Source organism: Eurosta solidaginis, chromosome 4, assembly GCF_040869045.1.
Source record: "Eurosta solidaginis isolate ZX-2024a chromosome 4, ASM4086904v1, whole genome shotgun sequence".
NCBI lineage: Eukaryota > Metazoa > Arthropoda > Insecta > Diptera > Tephritidae > Eurosta > Eurosta solidaginis.
The window spans coordinates 238,512,888-238,538,034 of NC_090322.1; the positions used below are offsets into that span (position 1 = coordinate 238,512,888).

A 25,147-nucleotide genomic window follows, 5' to 3' on the forward strand; every position below is an offset into this window, starting at 1 on the left:
ACTCCCAAAGCCGCTTCATCTGCTGTTGTCATGGTCCATGCTTCTGCCCCATATAGCAGGACGGGTACGATAAGTGACTTGTAGAGTATGATTTTCGTTCGCCGAGAGAGGACTTTACTTTTCAATTGCCTACCTAGTCCAAAGTAGCATTTATTGGCAAGATTGATTCTTCGCTGGATTTCAGTGCTGATGTTGTTGCTAATGTTGATGCTGGTTCCCAAATAAACGAAGTCTTTTACTATTTCGAAATTATGGCTGCCAACAGTAGCGTGGTTGCCAAGGCGCATATGCGCTGACTCTTTGCTCGATGACAGCAGGTACTTCGTTTTGTCCTCATTCACCATCACACCCATCTTTACCGCTTCTTTTTCCAGCTTGGAGTAAGCAGAACTAACAGCGCGGGTGTTTAGGCCGATGATATCAATGTCATCAGCATATGCCAGTAATTGCACGCTTTTATAGTATATTGTTCCAGTGCGGTTAAGTTCTGCAGCTAGTATAATTTTCTCCAGCATCAAATTAAAGAAATCGCACGATAGGGGGTCACCCTGTCTGAAACCTCGTTTAGTTTCGAACGGCTCGGAGAGGTCCTTCCCAATTCTGACTGAGCTGATGGTGTTGCTTCACGTCATTTTGCACAGCCGTATAAGTTTTGCGGGGAGACCAAATTCAGACATAGCGGCATATAGGCAGCTCCTTTTCGTGCTGTCGAAGGCGGCTTTAAAGTCGACGAAGAGATGATGTGTGTCGATTCTCTTTTCACGGGTTTTTTCCAAGATTTGGCGCATTGTGAAAATCTGGTCGATGGTAGGTTTACCAGGTCTGAAGCCGCACTGATAAGGTCCAATCAGCCGGTTCACGGTGGGCTTCAATCTTTCGCACAATACACTTGAAAGGACCTTATATGCGATATTAAGAAGGCTGATTCCACGATAGTTGGTGCATTTTGCAGTATCCCCCTTCTTGTGGACTGGGCAAAGAACACTTAGATTCCAACCGTCGGGCATGCTTTCGTCCGCCCATATTTTGCTAAGAAGCTGCTGCATGCGCCTTACCAACTCCTCGCCGCCGAACTTGAATAGCTACGCAGGCAATCCATCAGCGCCCACGGCCTTGTTGTTTTTCAATCTGGTTATTGCTATTCTAACTTCGTCATAATCGGGCGGGGGGACATATATTGCATCATCATCGATTGCGGGATCGGGTTCTTCATCTCTGCGCGGTGAATTGCTGCCTCCATTTAGGAGAGCAGAGAAGTGTTCCCTCCATAATCTAAGCACTCTCTGGACATCAGTTACAAGGTCGCCGTTTTCATTCCTACAGGAGTTTGCCCCGGTCTTAAAACCTTCCGTCTGTCGCCGTATTTTTTGGTAGAATTTTCGGGCGTTATTCCTGGTGGCTAGCAGCTCAAGCTCCTCGCACTCACGCCTTTCTGCTTCTGCTTTTTTCTTCCTGAAAAGCCGTCTCGCTTCCCTTTTCAACTCACGATAGCGTTCACACACTCCTCTTGTCGCGCTCGCTTTTAACGTAGCCCTGTAGGCAGCGTCTTTTCTTTCGGTTGCAACGCGGCATTCTTCATCATACCAGTTGTTTTTTCGTGGCCGCCGGTAACCAATTTTTTCCTCGGCGGCAGTATGAAGTGCTTTGGAGATATGCTCCCACTGCTCCTGTATTCCTTCAGGATGAGTTGTGCCCTCAGAGAGCAGGTGTGAGAGTCGAGTTGCGAAATCATTGGCAGACTGTTGTGATTGAAGCTTTTCGACGTCTAGCTTTCCTTGTGTTTTTTGTTCCTTGTTTTTAGCCGCGTTGAGGGGGGTGCGTATTTTGGCTGCAACGAGATAATGGTCCGAATCGATGTTAGGTCCTCGGATCGTTCGCACATCTAAAACACTGGAGGCATGCCGTCCGTCTATCACAACGTGATCGATCTGATTGCGAGTATTTCGATCAGGAGACAGCCATGTAGCTTGATGTATCTTTTTATGCATGAACCTCGTGCTTGATATGACCATGTTTCGAGCACCGGCAAAGTCAATCAGCCTCAGTCCGTTAGGAGAAGTTTCATTGTGTAGGCTGAACTTTCCGACTGTAGGGCCAAAAATACCTTCTTTGCCCACCCTGGCGTTAAAGTCGCCAAGCACGACTTTTATATCATGACGGGGGCAGCGCTCGTATGTGCGTTCTAATTGTTCATAAAAAGTGTCTTTCACCTCATCGTCTTTCTCCTCTGTCGGCGCATGGACGCAGATGAATGATATATTAAAAAATTTTGCTTTTATTCGAATAGCGGCGAGACGCTCGTCCACAGGCGTGAACGCCAGCACTTGGCGACAAAGTCTCTCTCCCACCACGAATCCGACGCCGAAACTGCGCTTATTCGCATGGCCACTCCAATATATGTCACAATTTTTGATCTTCTTTCTTCCTTGCTTCGTCCAACGCATTTCTTGGATGGCGGTGATGTCAGATTTTGCTTTGACGAGGACATCAACCAGCCGGGCATCTGCACCAATCCCATTCAGGGAGCGGACGTTCCAGGTGCATGCCCTCAATTCATTGTCCTTCAAACGTTTGCCATGGTCGTCATCAATAGAGAGTGTATTTATCCGAGGCTTGTTGTTATATTTCATTGGAGTATGGTTTTACGTGGCGGGTCCCAAGCCCAGCGCACAACCCGCTCAGCGGGGGTGAAAATATTACTTGGCACGTTTATATAGCGAGCCGCTTGCTCCAAGACAGACGCCCGCTTGCAGCCGCACCTAGAGGTGTACAGACGCTGCCGATGAAATCTCCCCCCGGCTAGCCCTTAAACCGATTATGTCAGAGTGGCCTAGCCAGGTTGTCGCCTTCTCACATTAGCTCACCGCTAAACGGGTGTTTAGCGGCTACCCAGAGGATACTTGGCCGCAAGCGACCGGCAGTAGTGAGCTGCTTGAACCGCATGCAAAAGAATCGCTCTGGCCATTCCCAGGTGAACGGCGGTCAGAAGCTTTCCCCACTTTCGTGGACTTCTACACACGGCCCCACCCTCCAAGCTTGTGATGCTAGCTAATTTAAAAAGAACCAATTCCGCCTAAAAATTAGACGAAAGACACTTATGTAAGCTATAGAACACGGTGTGCCTGAAGCAAGTTTAATTTAAGGGTCAAAGCACAACCGATTTTCTCGTAGATTCTTATTTTATGGACCAAATTAAGTCAGAATCCAAAATTTAATCTTTTTCTACCGAGCTGTTTTTGAGGAAATTCGATTTACATTTTGAAAATAGCAAAAAAATCAGTACTAACTTTTTTGATCTTTTTTGATTTGTGGTCCGATTTGGCTCATATTTGGAGCACATAATACATACAAGAATAGAAATCGACCTATGCAAAAAAAAAATCCGCTAGGTGGCGCATGGGTCGAGATATTCACAAAAATCGTATTTGTGGTCCGATTTGGCTCCTATTTGGAACACATTATACATACATGAATAGAAAACGGCCTGCGAAAAAATTGCCGCTAGGTGGCGCAAAGATCCAGATATTCAAAATTTTCGATACGATTTTTCTGAATATGTCGATCCTTGCGCCACCTAGCGGCGATTTTTTTCATAAGTCGATTTCTATTCTTGTATGTATTATGTGTTCCAAATATGAGCCAAATCGGACCACAAATCAAAAAAGATCAAAAAAGTTAGTACTGATTTTTTTGCTATTTTCAAAATGTAAATCGAATTTCCTCAAAAACAGCTCGGTAGAAAAAGCTTAAATTTTGGATTCTGACTTAATTTGGTCCATAAAATAAGAATCCACGAGAAAATCGGTTGTGCTTTGACCCTTCAATTAAACTTGCTTCAGGCACACCGTGAGAAGTAACAGTTCTCTTTATACCTAAGTAGCGAGAGTGATGACGAAGCCGATGCCCCCCTCACTTTGTAATAAACGTTTCATCGCAAGGCTATCACGAAGTGAGACCGGCATCCCGACATGAAGATAATAAATGGCCATAAAACGAGAGAAAATAGCGAGGGAAAATAGCTTAGTCCTTGGAGTTTTCAAAAGAAAATTTCTTTGGGAAAAAATTTCTTATCCTACCCGAGTCGAATCAAAATCACGCACGTTAAGTCTCTCATTATGTCTATTCAGATATACGCCTCCGAATCTTGAACGATGTCGGAAGAAAATATCATGATTCTGCGAGTATTTGAGGGAAAAGTTTTCTTTTTGGTTTGTATTGAAGAAAGTATATGTCCTGTATTATACAAAATATATATTTAGGAACCATGTGGCAACCCTGATCGAGCATAATAGGAAAAGCTTTCCAATTCTACCATTGACATTTATGAAAATGACATGTTGCGCTACTACCTCGATTTTTTTTTCTTTTCAAGCCATGACTAACTAACGAAAATGACTGCAAAGCAAAAAAGGGGAAAAATTATAAAGGAATGCTGTGAGAACTAATTATAAATTGATTGTACAATATGGATAAGCAATTAGAATAATATATTATAATTTGAGCAGCACGCGACCTTACATCAATACACACACACGCACAAACGCGCTTTAAGACGATATGCCAGCACAAACACTTCAGGGTCAGCAAAGTTCAATAGAAGTTGGATTTATTGTATTGCAAAAATCACATATGGATCAATTAGACGAAAAAAAAAACGCTGTACTATTAAATCACATAAGCACACACTTTTTTATTATAAACACTTTTAAAATTTAATTTAACTACGAACATCCGACAGTAGGGGGACGCACGCGTTCTATTAGTCAGCACTTGCCACGCAGCGCAAACAAAACTGAATAAAAATGTATTTCTTGTATTCTGGCATATTTCCGTTCAATATTCCATATCCAATGTCAACACTTGCACAACAACAATAAAAATAATAACTGATTTTTTTTGCTTTTCCCCCTTTTTTTATTGCATTCACTGTCTGAGGGTTGTTTATCTCTCACCCTCGTAAGCCTACACTTTGATTGCAAATTAAGGGCTGAAGTTAGCGAACAGACTGATTGACTCACTGACGTACTACTCACATATATTTAAAGTATTCAATAAACTTTATTGCGCAGTCATATGCGGTTTTGTTTTTCACTTCTTTTGGTCAACAAAACTTCTTTGTTCTTTTGAATTTTTTTCTTTTTCTTTTGTTTCAGTACACCCCACTCGTTGTGTCAGTCACAAATGAGCTTCGCATGAACTTCTGCTATTTGGTTATCGAATTTTACATGCGACTATTTTGTCACCCTAGGATTTTTTTATTTGTGTGTGTGTGTGTGTGTGTGCACTTGCACTGCCATTGCCGCAAATTGGCCAATTTCACTCTGTGACTTTTAGGCGCTCTTTATTGAGCGCTGAATAAGTTGTACTGTACTTTTAGGTATGTTTGTAGCAACAGATGTGCTAATGCGACACCTATCGGTTCAGCTTGAAGTTGGGCGAGTGATGGTAGATACCACCACACTAGGGAAAAAAGAATTTATTAGTTTTAGGAAGTTGAAATGAGTTCTTTCAGTAGTTTCCGGGCAATATTCTCCTCGGATTCTCGTCAAGAAATTCAGTATTTAGAAAAGAAGACGAGAGTTGCTTCGTCGTGACTTACCTTTGTCTCAGAAATGCTACAGTTTCACGACACACAATGTTATAAAAATGTCATCACGTCCAGGTTGCAATAGGTTAGGTTAAAAGGACCGGGTCAAGAAGATTGCTTCGAGCCTGGAGACCTCTGCGAGATCAGTTAAAAATGGTTGACCGAAAGCGGCCAACCTCCTTTTGCCCAGTGCCGGACAGTGGCACGGCAGGTGCCGCTCGTTTTCCTCCTCCTCAATACAGCTGCAGCTACGGCAATAGTCGTGCGATACGACGCCCATCCTAGCGGCGTCAGTACCTATCAAACAGTGACCGGTAAGAACCCTTATCAGGTTCGAAAGTCCTGATTTATTCAGAGTCAAGAGAGTGTTAGTGCGACCTTTATCATAGGATGGCCACACCAACTTTGGTGTCTCACATGTAGGAAGCGCCGACCAGAGCATATTCGCCCTACCTATAGTGTTCGTGCTCACACGGAACTTAAATGAGGCCATTGGTAAACCTACCGATTCATTTTCAGGAAGGATGTCGGCGGTCGTAACTAAAAAAAAAAGGTTGCAATAGTCTACTCAAAAATATTTCGCTGAAAAATTGTGAAATACCTTTGTGCTTTATACCCTCAGTAGCATATTTCATTTGATGTTCTCAAGGAATTCAAACAGTTGGCAACCTTGTAAAAGCATCATGGTAGCTACACCTTAGCTAAAGAGCTTATAGCTAGAAGCGTATTCACTCTATACAAAATTCTATGCAAATAAGTTGTGCTGCTTTCTAACTAGTATCGGATACATTAAATAATAAATATAAAAAGGTAGGTGGCAACTCCTCATAAATAAATTTTTTTGAAAAACCTTGTGAAATACTCTTAGTTATTAGTTAGTAAATTATTTTAATTTCAAATGCCTGACAGCCTTTTAAAAACATACTGAGTGGCAGCACCTAAGTTATAAAATCTGAAAATCAAGTGCACCGTACTTACATAAAAAAAATTCTGCAAAATTGGTTGAGGCATTTGCGCGATAGCAGCTTATATACAAACAAAAACAAAAAATTTAAATAATCAATCAAGATGACAATGATCTTTAAAATAATAGAAGGACGACATAAAATACATTATTTAATAATTTTGAGTACGTTGCAACCTTGTAATGGCAGCCTAAGTAGCAACATCCACGTAAGTGAGCTTTGAAACGGTCCAAACCGTTACCGAATTAGCAGCAGATACTCAAAAATACATATATAAAAATGTAAGGTGGCAATTCTATGCCACAGCTCTTCTTAAAAATTCCTCTACTAAAGCAACCCACGAAATATCTGTGTGTCGATACCCATTGGAACATATCTCACTAAATAGTTTACCAAATCTCGAATGCGTGGCAACCTTAAAAAAAATATCATAAGTAGCAACATCTAAGTAGGAGAGCTCATATAATAATTGCCTTTACCTGCATACAGAATGTTATTCAGATAGATAAAAACATTTTAGAGATAGTAGCATATATATGTATAATCCGATTTGGAGGCAACCCTACTGAAAAGTATTTTTATTGAAATAAGACGTGACGCGGCGCAACGTAAATATGATTTGATACCCATTTTGACATATTTGATATAATCTCTTACAAAATCTTCAGCAGGTGGTAACCTTGTCAGTATGCCTCGCATGCTCAGCATTATCGGAAGTGGCACTTTACTAGAAAGTCTTAGAGTGTAATGCACTATATATGCATCAAATTTCAAATCGATTGATGCGGTTCTGAGATACTAGAGACAGCTATTAGAATATGCCGTGTTGCAGTGCGACCCTAAGTAAAATCAATTGGGAGCAACCTCCTACAGCTTACTGATGTGGAAACTTTTTATACATTTAAGTATATCCTCAGGTTTCTTACTCCATATCATGAATGTATCGAAAATGGATTATTTCTGAGATGGTCCGCCTAGTACCTTAATGGTGCTTATTACTGGCACGTATCTGATCTATATCCGGCAAAAGACTATCAACAACGAAAATACTGCCCTAAACATTCGGGAAGTGTCCTTATCTTCACAACACCTACAACAACCATATATTCTGTTCAGACGTGAAAATCTGATTTCCAAAATCCCGCATTGGTTTGTTGGTACATTTACTGGTGTTCGAAATAGAACGTTCCTTTTACTTTGCATTTTTTGTCGCGCAGAGGTGATGAGGTGAATCTTGACTGCAATGAGATAGTCATCCAAGTCGATATTAGATTTTTGCGCATATGTACAACACTTGTAGCGAATTTCTCTCTATCTATTTATGTTTGTGTCTGTTAATATATAATGTTTCGGGCACCGGCGACGTTCCATCATAAAGCTCAAATTTCTAGCTTTGGAGCTATCGACATTTTCTTTGTCCACTCTAACGTTAAAGTATCAAGCACGCCCCGTGCATCTTTGTGCGTAAATGAATGGAATATTTAAAAGCATCACAATAAGGTGGTGACCGCGTAACAATAGTTCACGAGGTTGAAGGAAAGACTTTGTCTACAAAGTATATATCCCGCCACAAATCTGACAAGGAGTGTGCGTTTCTGCAACATTCTTTTGCAAATGTCTACCCCTCCGATAGCAGTCCTTGTCTACGAGTACATGAACGAAAGGAACAGGGTCAGCTTTCCCATCAAAAGGTCGAGCTTTTGAGATGTGACTTTCTCTCAAGCGCCCGGAAGTTTTGATCGATCCGTAGCCCATTTTTTTCTCAAAAGCATTGATTACACCAGACAAAGCATCAACTGGCCAAATTCCAGCTCAATGGCTCCAACAGTGGGGGACATCTTTCAACAGATAGAGTCAACGCAATGGCGCCAGTAGCGCATATAATGCTAGCCCCAGTTGGTAATTATTCGCTTGGCTCAAATTCGCTCATACATTGTGTTGATGAAATTTCAAATACGGTCTCTCAGATGCAGTTGAGGAAGCATTTATTTACAAAATTTATTTAGTAATAGATTTTCTGCAAATTGTAAAAGAGCAACAGTTTAAAAAGGACTACAGCTGTCAAGCAATACAAATTCTATTGTGAACTTAGTCTGATTACGCTAATAAAAGTCAACTAACAATTTGAGTCATATACGAAGTGGGAAACCACAAGGCATTGACATGTACCTAAAGTCATACGAAAATCAATGCAAAAGCGACAATGTAAAAGAGAAAGAATAAGTGAAAAGTAGAGAATGCAAAAAAAGCTTAACAACAACTCAACCAACGACCCACCCAACGACCCATCCAACGAAAACAGCGCATAACGGTAGCGAAGGAATACTCGCATACACCCACACAAGCAGAACAAGCAGCGGCAGCAGTAGTAGTAACATCACGATTTAAATGCGAATACAAACACACAACAAACAGCAAAGCACAACAAATCGTAAAGCATCCTGTAAAAGAGGAGGCGCTCACCACACATATGCAGCGCGCACTCTATTCCTTACACTTGCATATACAAAATTTACACGGCCAGTGGGATGTGCTGATGGTGCTTTTACAGCTGAGTGAACACGCCAGAAGGTGGTGACGCGTGGCAAAGGGGATAAATTGTAGGCGATGCTAACAAATGCTCGAGCACATAAAGAAAATTTCGATTTATGACTAACACATGGGAAAATTATGGGCGAGAGCAAAAATGAACACAAAGGATATATATTGTATACAATTTGAGAGTGTATAAATGCCAAAAGAGGCATCGGCGCGCAGTAAACAAATTGATAGGTGTAAAGTATGAGCGGCGGTGAACGACAATAAGTATAGCGCCACAACAGTCATAGTCTCCACCCCACTAACAGCAATAACGCGCATTTCGAATATTCATTTAATTATGTGATAGAAGCGGCAGTTGAGACGTGCGCGCGCTATAGGCAAACAATTGTGGGTGATTACGGCGTACAGGATAACAGCGCGGTAGGAAGTACAAAGTACGCTGGTACACATGCAGCATATAGCGCAACGCGGCGGGTGGTCAGTAGCAAGCAGCTAGTAGGAAATCAAGTAACGCGGGGTGCTTGTATGAAAGCAGCGCGCGAGAGCATGCAGCGTACTCGTCGTCAACGTATGCGTCAGCTGGGCGGAGAGGCATACAAGGAGGCGCATAAACTTTCGTACTGACAGCACAGCAACTTTCAGGCAACATAAATAACACGAAAAAAATTGAATTTCATTCCGACGACTACAAAACGGCGAATGACACGAAATACCGAAAGAAAAAATTTCACAGCCATACAAAACACACAGTTGAAAAGTGAAGACGACTTAAATATTGAGCTGATTTATTATGGTAGAGAAAAAAATTTGGAAAAAAATTTAAGTGTATACAACTTTTTTGTAATAAAAGATAAAAATAAAATTTAAGAAGGTATACAAAAAAGGAATTTATAGCGATATTGTGTGCATAATTTAAACGGTGCAAATAATTCGTGATGACCAGAATGTCTACAACGAGGACAACGACGAGTGATTTCGCGAACAAAGGATCTATATAGCCTGCCAACAGCAGGCGCAAGGGAGGCGCTGAGACAGAAAAGCAGTGAAGCGAAAATTTTTTCTTGCATTCAAAAGAAAGTAGACAAAATTTTTTTTAAGTTTATTATAAAAAGTGGAAAAATTAATATTCAAATAAAGTTTCGAAGAAGTGTTAAAAGAAGAACAACGCCAACCAAGAACAGCGGTGTTGGTATTAGGAATACTTGCGACTGCTGCGCGAATTTATGGGCGTTGTTAAATATGAAAAAAGACGCGGCGGCTGCATAGTGAAATAACGGTGCTTAGAGCAAATAATTTTTATAAAATAAATTATTGAAATAAATAAGAAGAGAAAAAATATAAATTCCGAATTAAGTGCAAAAGAAAAAAATTCCGAAAACGGAAGTTAAGGTACAAGGTGGCCGAGCCGTGTCCCGCAGACACGCACACACATACATATACACTGCAAGAAAGAGGCAAAAGGTGGCGCTGCTGACAACCAGCAGCTGTAAGAAACCAAAGGAACACTCGCAATACCTTCAGCACCCGTGCGCCAACTATTAGGGAGTGCATGAAACATTGACAAACACATACATCAGTGCAGAAGCTGCGGTACATAGGCAGATACAAGTCACAATCATAGACATTACCAAAGTTCGAGGCATAAATAGATACGCAATCAGAGTTAGAAAGGCAGCGAGAACCACCACAGAAGCACAGCGCACACAATAACGAAAGGACTCTGAATACCTCTAGAATAAAGAAAAAACAAAACAAGCGACACGGCAAGCGTCACTGCTGGCGCGTCGTAAGGCGCAGATCGAATTAACGCGGGTGTAGATACGTATAAACAAAACGCAAAACAAATGGTCAAAATAATACAAAGTAATGCGAAACTGATTCATAATCATAGACAAAAAATGTGAAGGAAATGCAGAAAAGGAAGGATTAAGTAGATACAGCAAGGGAAGGAGCTGAAGAATCTAAGCTAGCGAAAGAGCAGCAGTGAAAACTTTCTTTTTTCCTCTTCGTACTTGGTTGCAAGTGAGATGAAAACTTCCACCCCCGCCAACAGGGGGATTTGATGAAGTGTATAAGAGCGCGGCGTTACGGTATTACATGCGCGCACGTGTGTAGGAAGGATGTGCTAGCGAAGCGTATGGGTATGCGAATTAATGTTGTTGTTTGTGGTGCAGAAAAATAAGTGAAAGCAAATGAGAAATAAATGCGTTAAAAATAGAAGGAAGAAAAATTAACAAATGAATAAGAAAGAATTAAAAGTGAGAGATGAAGTGAAAAGAAAAAATGTGAAAAATTTAAGAAGCAAAGAAATAACGGTACGAAAGTTCGAAAGGTAGAGCGTTTCGTGGAGGTATATGAAAGGTGGTGAAGGTTGTGATAATAATAGTGGCTAGTAGAAACCGCAGAGAAGCATAAAAATATAATTAAAAAGAGATGAGGAAAATTAAGCTCCCAAGTGTGTTACAAGAAATGAAACATTAAGCAGAGCGCCACAAAGCGCTTTGTGTAATTGGTAAGCGTAGTAAAGCGCACGGTATAAGCGCAGTGAGTCTTGATGGGTATGCATTGAAACAAGGTGGTCGTATCTTGTTTTAATACCAAAATAAGTGATTTAAGTGAAACTGATTACACCGAAATCGCAATCAACCACCGCATTGCTTAAACGACGCAGTGCGCGCTGGCCGTAAAATAAAATTACTCTAAGACACATTTTTTTTTATGAAACCCGCTTTATAACAGACGCCAAAGTGACGCGCACTAAACGAAAAGCGTTGCCAAAAGCAACAAAACCTCCAGCGAAAGCAGCGCTTGTCACACATGCAGCGACGCTGCGCAGCGCGCATCGCCCAGCTGCCAATGCTGTTGCCGCTGCCAACCAAATGACAAAATCGAACGCTGCCGATTTTAGTGCATACGATTTTAATGATAGCTCTGATAACTCCGATATACAAGCGCGTCCACCATCCTACCTCAGTCGCGCGAGTTTACAAAATACCAATACAGAGAGCAGCAGTCGAAGCGGCACAGCAGCACTGGCCACGAGCGGCGGCGGCGGCAGCATCGACAATACTAATCACAATAATAACACCAGCAACAGCAGTATTAGTAACACAGCAGCCAATAAAAGACTAAATAATAGCAACAAATTAGTAAACACCAAGCACAACAACAAAAACAAAATCAATGCAAGTGAAGCGCTCAGTAACGATAGCACGAGTAAGTTTGAGGCGCGTAGGCTGCACAATGGTGGTATGGAGCAAGATGGCGAAGAAGAAGATGACAGCGATGTTGAGGAGGAGGATGACGATGAAGATGATGAGGACGAAGATGATGAAGATGAATATGAAGATGACGAAGAAGAAGAAGCAGTAGCAGATGATAAGGCTATAACTGAAGTTGCAGAGCAGCAGCGCGTTACACAAACGCCGCACACAAATAATATGAAGCAAGAAGAAGATGAGGATGATGACGAGGATTACGAAGAAGAAGAAAAGGAGAACGATCAAAATACCGCTGTAAATGCAAGCGCAGAGCCAGCATGTGTTAACAGCAATACTGCAAATGATAACTTCAATTTTACCGAAGCGCCTACAACAAACGGGCCTGCTGCCGCGTTGGCGAATGCTGATGCGGTAACCAACGTGTGCAATACCAACGGTACCAATAATGCAAATATCAGCAGCAGTGCCGTCGATCACAAACATGCAAACAACAATAGCAATCACTGTCACACGAATAGTATGCATAATGACAGCTACAAAAACAACAATGATAATAGTAATGCCAGCAGTGATGGTATGCTATGTCATGGTATGCGCGCGCTTGATGGTATGGGTGTGGACGATAGTCAACGCGCAGCAACCAATACAAGCTTCAACAACAACAACAACAACAGTGATAACCACTACCACAGTACTAATATTAACGGTAATGCAGATGCGCTGCTAATGACTGCTAATGCCACAAATTCAAATAATGCAAATATCACCAGTAAAAATGGTGGCGCTGTTGGTAGCATATGTGGCGTTATGAATACAACTAACACCACAATAGAAACAAACAGTCAATGTGCAGGTGGCGCTGGAAATGTAAATGCAATTTTAGACAGCGCTTTAGCAGCCACAAATAGTGCCAACAGTTGTGCTGAGTTAGCGCGCAGCAGTAGCGCTAGTTTAAGTAATAATAGTTCATCTGCTACGGCGCTAGGCGTTGGTGGTGGCGCTGGTGATGCGAATAGTATGGGTGCTGTTGGTGGTGGCATTACTGACGGCAATGGCAGCATATGTGGTGGTGCTACTGCCGGTGATACAAATACAATGGGTGGTGGTAGCATTGGCTTAAGCGCCAGTGGTGCCGCCGGTGTACTGAGCGCGCTAGGTGGAGAGAGTATGAGCATGTGTGGTGGTGGTGCGCCAAGTGAAGCAGGCAGCGCTGCCGGCGGATCGTGTCATAATGAACGTAAAAAGTATAGTCATCAAAATTATAGTAAAAATATTTACATTGGAACCAAGAATGCTGAAAAGTGGGAGCACACACGAACGCGCTTGCAATTCAAGAATGATGTGGAGTTTGTAACATACTTATTGAATTTGGCTGACAACGACACGGAACGTTTGGCAAAGTGAGTATTGGACAATTTACAAATATGAACAAGGCTACTACCAGTAACCCTTGACCTTCTTCTTGTAGCGATAAGAAGACTCCCAGAAGATTTTGGAGAGTTTTATCGATGCTTATGTTACTCTGCCGGAGATTTATCCGGTGCATTCTGGAGAATAGCCTATTAAGGTACTATCCCGACCATCTAGGGAACAATTTATAAATTATACGACCACATTAAACCCTCTAGGTCATCCAACACAGTCTCTCGATGGGGAACTTGGTCATCAAAGCCGTGACTGCGAAATAAACAGGATTCCCCAAGGGTAGGTGGGGATGACAAATACGAATTGCTCGGCCGACTTCTTTGCCTGGGAGTTGACTCAAATTTTAAAGAGTTACCCTAGAGAGAACTGCTGTTAAGCATTTCGTTTTATGCGTTACAATTGCGAAGGCCTTCAGACTACGTCCTTGTTGGTGCACTCTGGACAACCTGAGCAATCCAGGTAAACAATCCGTGTGACACGGCTAAAAGAGAGGTGGTCTGGGTTGAGGCTACTGTGGCATACTCTGGCTCATTGAGGTTTGGCATCTGCCTGGGAAATGTAATAACAACTTTCAATTAAAATTAGCAGTAAGCCTCTGATAAGGACTTCCTTTTCTGATGATGAAGCCAAAATCGAAGGACCATTTGAGGAGCTAAGGGAAGTACGTCACAAATGACTCCCGAGCAGAGAAAAAAATATAATGCCGCATAGCATGGCGAAGCAACCAACTGACTTCGTTACCTCAGAAAATGTGACCTTTGATAACGTTAATTAGGGTAGGCAACTTTTCATTGGTGTGAGGGCTTCCCCGAACTCCATATTACCCAGCCGCGTGGCTGAGTGGTTTAGGAGCTTACAGCTACCCTTTTCGGTCTCATAGCGGAGGGACTACGACCAAGAACTGCCAACCCGTTCAATCCAAGGTGTTATGCGGACCTTGCCTATTGGATGATTTGCAGACAAGTGTTAAATTCGGCTGTATTTCAACAGAGCCTTCCCGAAACCGGACCGCCTCACAAAGTAAAGATTTTCTTACCACAGTAGGTGGCGCTACTGTACACGCTGAGCCCATTTTGTCGAGCACGTGGTCGCACGACCAAAATGAAAAACTCTATATCATATGCTAATAAAGAGGTTGATAGAGTGGGACGGAGTTGCTAGGCAATGAAAATATTTCAAAGAAATATAAGCTTCCGTCACTACAGCTCATCTGCGGGTTTCTTTTTAATTTTCGCGTAGTTTGTAAATTTTCGGCAAGATGTTTTTACTCAAGCCGACGGAGGCAGATTATTAAAGGGCACATCACCTACTCAACCTTTCAAAACTTAAAGTAAAGTATTCGAATAACCATTTGTTTGCATTTTTAAACCTGAAATAGAATCTCCTTGTTTGGAAAGGAATACAAAGCTTGCCACAACTCGACGAAAGTTAGTCACACAGATTAGGATCATCATATAGATCCCTCCCAGAGCGAAGGCAAGTGTTGCAATCTTTTTATGTCAACAACAGCTGGGCTCCTCAGTTGATTTAATTAGGCTGACCTTGGGGGCATCTGGGAACAGATACAGTTCTCCATAATCCTAGTTAAATATCGTCGATCCCCGTTGTCCATTTGTTTGTGGGTTAGAGGGTTAGAATATACCCGATGTAGGTATGCCTGTCGGAAGAGGCGACTAAAATACCAAATAAGTTCAAGAGGTTGCCAGCGCAATATGTAGTTTCTCCAACCCAATTTTCAAACTCACCTATCCGTGGTGAATCCTGTATCATTAACAGCCGAGGCTCTGGCGACCCCGAGGGCGGTATAGCCTAGAAGGTCGCTTGTGGTCATACCAAATCGTTCCTGATATGGTCGGGCTTGGTACCGGAACGTACCAGATCTGCATCCGGCAAAGGACCATCAGCATCGATAACACTATCTAAGGCATTCGGGGAGGTTCCTTATCGCTACAACAAGAACAACAACAACAGCGTTTAAGAAAAAGTTACAGGGAGTTATTTGTTTTTAACCCCATTAGGTAATCTTCTCTTGGGCAACAGGTGGCCGGCAATGTATACATATTTATAATTTCGTGCTCGACATTGTCTAATTATGCCTTGTCATCCCAAAATTCTCTTGAACTGCATTACTTTACATCGGAAAGTGGGCGCCAAATGGGAGTTAGTTACCGCGGAATAGACCTAGCCGTAAACTCAGGGACTGATTTTGGGTCAGGCCGTGAATATGCATACATATAGGCGACAAACGCCTAGGCAGGAGGAGCTTTCCTTGACTTTAGCGTTATATTCAGCACTTGCTAACTATGTTGTTTCTTATACTGGAAATAGAAGAGGAATTTCTCTTGTCCGTGGATGCTATGCAAGTCAAATTGTAGTAGTCTAGCGTGCTATCAGCTGTGTTAGTGTCACTAGGTTTGCGTTTCATGAAGCTTTTGGCTTTGTAAAGAGGCTGTAAATGCTAAAAAGGTCGATAGAAGCTAGCAACGGAAACCAATTTAATTAGACCAAAGTAAATCCAACCATTCCATCATCCACACCATCCTTCAGTCCGCAGTCCGGGACTCGATTCTAACAAAATCTAATTCGTGCTTATTTCACAGCCTTATGTACAGAGCGTAGGGACTCTGTCAGACAGAATAAGTGCAAACGCCGTAAATTATTTCACACGGTTCTGCTATATTGGCGCCACAAGAAATATTAAGTACAAAATACGGTGTCTTTTTTGTTAAGGGCATATATTACGCTAGTGGAGACATTTTTCATTTCCCCCATAATTGGAAATGTGAATCTGAGAATCACAAATTCAAGGTATAACTTTTGATGGGCCTTAATGAATTCAATATATATACGCTCAAGTCTATACAGATGCTGTGGCATGTCAGCCTAGCTGTACTAAAGGCGTTGGTTAGTAGTCTACCTTTTTCCAAACGGATTGTTATACAAAATTGGCTTATTACATTTTGAGTTCGGGATCACACGGCAGCTTCACGGAGACGGCTGGTCAATACTACAGGGTCTTGCCCCAGCGGGTCAGGGGGCTTCAAATATACCCGCGGTAGATCTGCCTGTCGTAAGAGGCGACTAAAATACCAAATTGATTCAAGGGGTTGTGTAGCGCAACCCTCTCAATGGGTTGGCAGCCCAATATATAGCTTCTGAAACCCAATTGTCAACTTCACTTACCCGAGGCTCTTTCGACCCCGAATACCTGATGGATCTAGGGACGAGATGGCGGAACGGCCTAGAAGGTTTCATGTGGTCATACCAAATCGTTCCCGAGATGGTCGGACTAGTACTTTTATGGTGCTTGTTACCGGAACATACCGGATCTGCATCCGGCAAAGGACCATCAATATAACACTCCCAAAGGCTTTCGGAGAGTGTCCTTAGCGCAACAACAACAACTACAGTGTGGGTTCCAAACAAGCATGGCAACCGTTGTCATAAACTTTAACAAAGTGGAGATTGGAAAACAACGAGAGGCTACAGCTGGGAGTGTGTGGCAGACGTGACTGCAGACAAGTTGTGGGAGTGCTGACACGTCACTTCACATAACAAAGACATGACTGAAATCAGGATACAACAACACCTACCCTTCTTTCTTGATGGAAGCTGAGACAACTGAGTACTTGTTGTATACTTTCCATACGTTTGTAAGGATCAAGTATGAGTTGTTTGAGTGTTTATGCCTGTCTATCTTTTTCTTCTTCCTGTAGCTTCGCCCCATCCAATAGATGCGATCACTCACAAATTGTCATTGTTATCGTTATATAAGTATATATATCGGTACAGTAACGCGCGTCTACTTCGGGAAAATTCTGCTTTCCTCTAATGCGAGTATCACATATTAAACTCTGACGACGATTTTCGTCGGCTATTTATCGACATAACCCCTTGCCAACTGAGAGTGAATGTGGCTCTTTTGGTGCAAACGGCTAAACTTTTGTGTGCCAAACTTTTTCGTAGTGCTTACGAATATGTTCCTTTAAATCCCAAGAAGGCGGACCCGCACAAACCGGTTTTCTGTTAGCACGGCTAAATCTCTGGAAATTTAACAGCAACTATTTGTTCAGCATTTCTTTTCTCTCCTTTATGGGGAGCATCCCTGCCTCATTGTTTGTTTCTTTTAAGCTCGGTGACCATATCGGTGACGCGTAGCACACAAACGACTGGCCAATGACTTTTATCGTCTTTGACCTAAGTGTTACAAGCGAGCGACTTGAGGATTTCCGGCTATATGCTCATGGAAATATAGGTCATTATCACACTCAGTAGTTATGGGTACTGGACAGTATGTAGTGTAATGCCAGCGTGGATCTCCAATAATATGGACATTTGCTTCGTCCACCTCTTAAATAAGTTGTGCTAGGCGAAAAATCTGGAGAAACTTGGGGAAATAGTTGTTTATTTTAAAGCATATCTCATAGTTAGTAGGGTTGGGACCTGTTACCATTAACGTGGAGTCAGCTAGGAAACAATTTTCACTCCTACTGGTGGTGAAAGGGAGCGTCGAGATGTAGAAATGTAACAAAACTCTGGACGTGGTGCTCCTTGTTTGATTCTTCTTGATTTGCATGTGGCGTTGCCAAACTGAATCGATGCCTGCGTACTAATTCAGCTGGAACTCACCCATGGCAAATGCCGAAGGTTTCTTATCGTGCTGACCTGGTATTCACGATGGTCCTCGATTTTGCTAATAGAAAAAAGTGCGTTTATTTACCATATGCCTGGCCCTTATATATACTCACTTTAAGTTTCGCCTAATTATTTTTTTTCTTTATCTTTTGTCCAACAAACGGACTATCTGCACTACCTATTATTTCAGGACTGTTATGCTAGATAAAACATATCTTCTGTCACTTGTAGAGAGGGGATCTCAGAACAAAGATGTATTCCTTCTAAGAATTAAGGATGTAGTGTTATATTTCGAAACGTTCTAACGACAGGTGCATCTGCTTGCGTCCGTCCTGTTTGCTCTTTAATGACCTTCTGCGGGGGAAACCTTTTTATGGTAGTTTCAAACTAATGAAGTCTTCAAGCACTTTTCTTGCTTAACAATATTTACCAATCCTTCATAAGCCTGAAGATAAGCTCGAACTCAGCCGCGACACATCTACAACCACGCCCATCCTAACGTTAATTCTCGAAATTAATATCCAGACCTTTGGGGGATTCACTTCTTTCACGAGTAGCTTGCAACAATTAACAATGTAATTTGTACATACTGAGAGCAAAACAATGCAAATGCCCATCAACTGCTACGCGTCGTGGTACAAAAATTTCCATCAACAGCAGTTCCAAAGCGATTTCCAACGACCGAAAACAAGAACACAGAACGCATCGCAATCCAAGTCAAGGCAGTCGTAAAAAATATGCTTCAAGAATTGTTAAGTGCGCTGTCATAAACGCAAAAGGCAACGCAGGTCGCGACTATGGCAAATGTGTCGGGTTGGAGGAGACAAGGCAGAGGTTAAGAGTTGCGCCACTTCAGATGCCTAACGATGTTGGTTGCACGAGTTGCAGTTTACAGTTAGTTACGCAGGCTTGTTGCTATCATTGACGCTGCTGCATTTGCTCGTGCAATAGCACACACAAACACAACTGTACGCATTTCGTTGATTTCACGTGTGTGTGTGTGTGTATGTGTGTGTGTGTGTGACTTGGAGGATTTTCCTCCTTTGTTTTTCCTTTTTTCATTTGACGTTGTTTTGCTTGGACAAGCCTGCAGTGCAGTGCAATAAAACCCAGCACAAGAGAGGTGTGGGCATATTGCATTCGCGTGTGCAGCTACATTTGAATTTTCAAACCAACTTTCATTTTGTTTTTTTTTTTTTTTATTTAACAATTTTTCCTTTTTTGCATTATGGCCAAAAATCAGCAATCGCAGGCTCGTAAATATGTGCACAGGAGCACAGTCAGAAGTGCGTGCACTTGTGCAAGTGCATGTGTGTGCGTTTATCGAAGTAGGTAATGCATATGAGCACGCAAGTATATGAATGCACTTACTTATACATGCATTTTACCTATGCATCTGTGGCTGTGTGTGTGTTTATGTCTGTGCGCCTGTGACTGCTTGCTTCCATAGTTGCCTTAACAAGCGCATACGCCCTGTAGACCCATGCAAGCACGCAATATAAAGACTATGGCAAGTCTTGCCAAGTACCATTTACGTAAGTATGAATGCGAGTGTATGCATTCTGGTTACCTACCAAACCAAAAGGAGGGAAATGGAATGCCGTGTTAACGGACAGAAAAAAGGAACGAAGGGACATGGCCTAAACATTTTTTTTCGATACTGATGATTTTGATATATGGAAGTCTATATCTAACTCGATTCGTTTACACCTGTACAACCAACCGTTATGTTACCAAAGTTAATATACTCTGTGTGTAAAGCACGCTGAGTATAAAGATACGCTCAATCTTTCATTAGTGAACTACTTACGTGTGTGCTACTGTAACAAGTTATGAACATGAATCTGAAATTACCCCAAATCTCATAAACATGAGTTCGAAACGATTCGGAGTCCTATAGGTATGTCACGTTTTATGATTTCTTAAAATACAGAGTATTTTCAGAGTCATATTGCTGAATTTTTTGACCGTTTTATAAAGCTTTACTGGAGTATTTTGAAAATTTAGAAAATTTTCGGAGTTAAGTTGAATCCTTTTTGAATCTACTCTGAAACTATATTGGAATATGCCGAGTCTTGTAAATAATAAATGTAAGGCGCGAAGGCGCTTCTCTTCCAATTTGCGTCGTGCTCTTCTTGAATTTCCCTACAAATCGGCCGGACGGGACCTACATGTTTTATGCCGACTCCGAACGGTATCTGCAAGGCAGATGAGTTTTCACTGAGAGCTTTTCATGGCAGAAATACATCCGGAGCGCTTGCCAAACACTGCCGAGGGGCGACCCCGCTTAGTAAAATTTTCTTCTAATTGAAAAACCTTATTTCTAAAAATTTGATGTTACTTTGCCCGGGGTATGAACCCAGGGCATACGGTGTGGTAGGCGGAGCACGCTACCATCACACCACGGTGGCCGCCGAGTCTTGTAGTTGTTTATAAATGAATTTGGGAAGATTTTCAGTATTTTATTGTAACCCTTTGTTTTCAGATTCTTAAATATATCGCATTTTATAACTTTTGTTTAATACAGTTCGAGGGATTTTCAAAGTAGTGTTGAAGTGACTCTTGTTCCCTTTAAAGCGACTCCGAAACTCTTTAGTGTAAGCCTCCTTTTCAATGAGTTCTTGGAGAATTTTCGGGGTCATATTGAAGCCAGTTTTGGTCCTTTTCTAAAATATGCGCGGACGCATAGAAGTGACGACTCCGTATTCCATAAGTATGTCGACTCGTTTTCATTAACTTTTGAAAGATTTTCGGTGTCATATTGGAGCCATTTAGAGCCCAAAGCCTTGTCAAGTATTTTCGAACTCATATAGGACTATGTAACCCTCAAATATGCGGGTGATGAGGTAATAGCTCCAAATTTCATAAAAATACCGCATTTTATGACACATCTTAAGTGAATTTTTGAGAACTTTCGGATACTTCTTTGCATCTTTTCCAATCAAATCTCTTAAGTCTGTTGCGGTTTTAGCTCATAGAAATGACAACTCCGAGTCTCTCAAATGCTTACGTCGCGCTCTGTGGCTCTTTTTTAGTGAAACCTGGAGGATATGATATTTTATGACTATTTTTAAACGAACTTCATAATTTTCGGAGAATAGCCTCTTTTCGTGCTGCTCTCAAGCTGTATTGAAGAATTTGTGGACTCATAGAAGTGATGACTCCCAGTAACTGAAGTATGTCCTGAAGTTTGTTCGGACGCAGTGATCATACGCAGATGATCAAGTAATTCTGGGAAGCAATTGATTTGTGGACACACTGCGCAATGCTTTTTGGGCTATCTCAATATGGTGACTAGGTGGACTAAGTATGAGACTGACTGTCAACCTCGCCAAAACGGAGCTATTTTTTTATGAGGAGGTAAATGTTTATTCCTCGGCTTGAGGACTCTTTCTTTGGAGGCAGTTCCGCTTGTACTTGCTGCAGACCCAATGTGGAGAAAAGGGCTAGCAAGGCCGTTTACTTATGAAGAGGAACAGGAGTTGGGAGCTCTAACCTAGGGTTGTTCACTAGTTTTACGATATTGTGGTCAAGAGTACACAGCCCTTTAGGGTGCTGGTAGGATGGAACACGCTGAACACGACGAGCATTGCTTACGATCGTACAACGAGCAGCGCTGGTTGATATTAGCGGCGCTCTTAGAATAACATATACCTCCTGGCTTCGTAATATGTGATATGTGGTTTCTTACTTCGGGCTTTCCATTATTGGTGTCAATTTCAACCGGACATTACAGACTATTATGTACCAACAACTGTACTTGTGACAACTTCACCTCAGTCATACTACCTAGAGATGACTGGGGAGAGAGACTTGTTTGCACTGGTTCATATATAGGTTGAAGTTGAAAAGGTGGTTCGACGGAGGGAGTTTCTGCCATGCGCTTGAAGTAAGCAGCAAATATAATCAACTACCGGGGTAACTATCATTCAATCTTACCTGAACAAACTTAACTGCTCTGGTTAGCTGGGTAGTGTATTGGCATATTTTTCAACTACCGATATATACACATGTGCCAAACATCGAACCAGCAATATAGGACTAAGATCTGCACATTCATTTATACAAGGAGTATATGCAAGCCCAATGGCTTTTCGTTTCGTTATTTAGCTGTTTCGTGTTTTGTATTTCCGCTTCCGCTAGCACGCTATCAGCATGCATTTGAAATCAAATGAGTGCGCACATACTAACATATATACATACATACATACAAACGAACTTAATCATTTTCCAAGTATCCAACGCTGTTCAGATTTAGGCCAAGCTTTCTGCTTATTAAAACAACATCTACCTTAGCAAATTAGAAGCTTTCGCTACCAGCAATGAACTTGGAGTGTAAACCGAACTCTGAAAAAAAAGAAGCAAAATGATTTGATAAAACTCCCCTAAACCCAGTCTTGATAATCGAACGCAGGGCCCTTGGTTTCGTAGGCAAACACTCCACCAACTTAATTGCAGCTGTCGTATACCAAAAAATCCTTTGCTAGTTAAAGCACTTCTTGGAGCCACGTTTACATACATACACTTCCATTGTTTTAGTTTTCGAGCTGTTGTTTTTGCATTCACGAATTATTTCTATATATTCCCGATAGGAATTAATGCAGGCTTCTAGTAGATCCTTGCAAAACTACATTGGTAAGTAGTTTCCCTCTTCACCAAGCTCTATTAAAACTGTGAATGTAAGAGACGAAGGAAGTGTAGCAGACTGTGCCGTGCATACAGGCCGCTTTGGGCTTTCGAAGCGGCAGTTAAGAGCCAATAAAAATAGAATTGAAACTAAAGCTTTCAAAAGGGCCTGAAGGCAAAACTTTCAAACATTTTAGGACATGCGATCTAAGGGTAGATAACTGCAATGCCCAAGAAAATATTGGCTTACTTTGAGCGTTTGGTTCTTATGCAAAAGTTTACATCACTTCCCTACAGACAATGCGATAGAAGACGTCACGCACGAAGTCAGCAGATTCTTCGAAATCTACTTGAGGCATCATAGAAAGTAGAGTCAAGGTGTATTGCAGTTCATGTCTTAAGGTGTATACCGCTCGCGATCATAAAATCAATCCATTATGAGCAAACTATGAAGAGTATATGGAACTTCCTTTGGGGTACTTGAGAAAAAAGTTATCCGGGAAAGAGTGCGTTTATCGCTACAACAACAGCAACATGAGTTCTTTCCACTTTTACAGCAGATATGTCATCTTGTCATGCGAAATATACAGACACAACTTTGCAAAAAGCTGATCCGGATCTCTGCTAAAGTTTTAAATTGCTCTTTTAGAAGATGATTTCTTTATACAATAAAGTTTATAGCATGTCTGCAACCTGTCCGGTGCTTGTATATTCCTCCAACTATTGCCTCATATTTCTTCATTTTCAGGGTAATCTCTCTGTCTATCTGATTTTACCTCAGACGTGGTTCAAAGCGCATGCTGTGTAGACAGAGATGATGCGATGTTGTTTCATTGCTCTAAAGCGAGAAGAGCTTTGTATTATATCTGATCCATTACCAAGGTTAGCATGAGCGTTAAGAAGTTTGTCACTTTTGGTTCCTGGTTATATGCTTGATGGTACTGTGTGCTCCTTTCAGTCTGCACAAATTTAGTCTTATTCTTTTTCTACCGACATATACCCCGTGGTCATCTCACATTTATTTGTATGTTTCAATCATATCAGCTACTTTGTCTATCTCTGTCGTGAAAGAGCTTTGCCCCTATCTTGAAATTAATGATCTCTTGTTCCATTATAGAGAATTATAATAAAACTTTGCAATTCGGAGTCAGAGGCTTTTCCTGATTTTGAAGGGCTGAAATCCGAGACTTCATTCTCATCACTTATTATGTATATGCTTTCGAGTCTATAGGTCAATGCTCATAATAAATTATACTACGTACTAGGACCAGGTTCTCGTTTCAAACCGATGGGTCGTTAAAATCAATGACTGGAGAAACCAACTGCTGTACTTAATTGTAGGAAGCTTCATGCTTATTTGTCAAAATAGACTTCTGTGAAGTGACTTGATTGAAGTTACTCTTTTGCGCTCACCCTACCTGTAAAATCTATCCGTTATCCTAGCTTGGGCTGACCTTTCACCACAAGGATCCTAAAAATATTGGTTCATCATCAGCTCATAACGTAACATAATCATTCCTAGCAGGTTTTGCTCATTCGTACTTTATAACTTGTTGTACACCTGTACCTATACATGAATACATACCTTAACGAAAGTGGCGGCAACACTTTTGTTGTGTATCAACTCATTCGCGCATGAATCGTCTTTTATGTGCTTGCTTTATTCATCTCCTTTTATTTATTCCTATATTTTTTTTCATTATATCTCTTTTTAATTTTTTTCTACTCAAAACCGATTGAACGGCCATGACGAATTGTTTATAATATTTGAATTTATTATTTGTACAAAAGCTTGAAATTCAAACGTGTTTTTTGGAATTATTTAAATCTGGTTGAAGAGCTTTTGCAACAGGTAGGCAAGAAGTGATAATTTGGATTATCCGGGCTGAATTTGATGCATTGTTCTCCACCTATGAGAAGGCTATTTTGAAATTGACTTAGCACGTTTAGCAGGGACCATAGAACAAAAGCTAGAGAGAAAAGATGGGGGACTAAGGATTAACGACTTAGTACTAAAGGTTAAACCCTAGTTACCAAAGACTAAAGACTTGAGGCTAAGACTAAAGACAAAGCATAAATAATTACAACTAATGATTAAAGACTACTTACCAAAGAGTAAATACTTGAGACTAAAGGCTAAAGATTAA

At 41.4% G+C, this 25,147-nt stretch overlaps 1 protein-coding gene across 1 annotated transcript in view; it reads left to right on the top strand.

The window, feature by feature from the left end:
• The first annotated feature begins 9,793 nt into the window (after positions 1-9,793).
• The window catches only part of LOC137251112 (uncharacterized), a 29,190-nt gene continuing 13,836 nt past the window's right edge, over positions 9,794-25,147 (top strand). Inside the window, exon 1 of the mRNA XM_067785175.1 lies at positions 9,794-13,714. Coding sequence (XP_067641276.1) covers positions 11,973-13,714 — 1,742 coding nt within the window. The 5' untranslated portion in view covers positions 9,794-11,972. The remainder of the gene's footprint in view (positions 13,715-25,147) is intronic.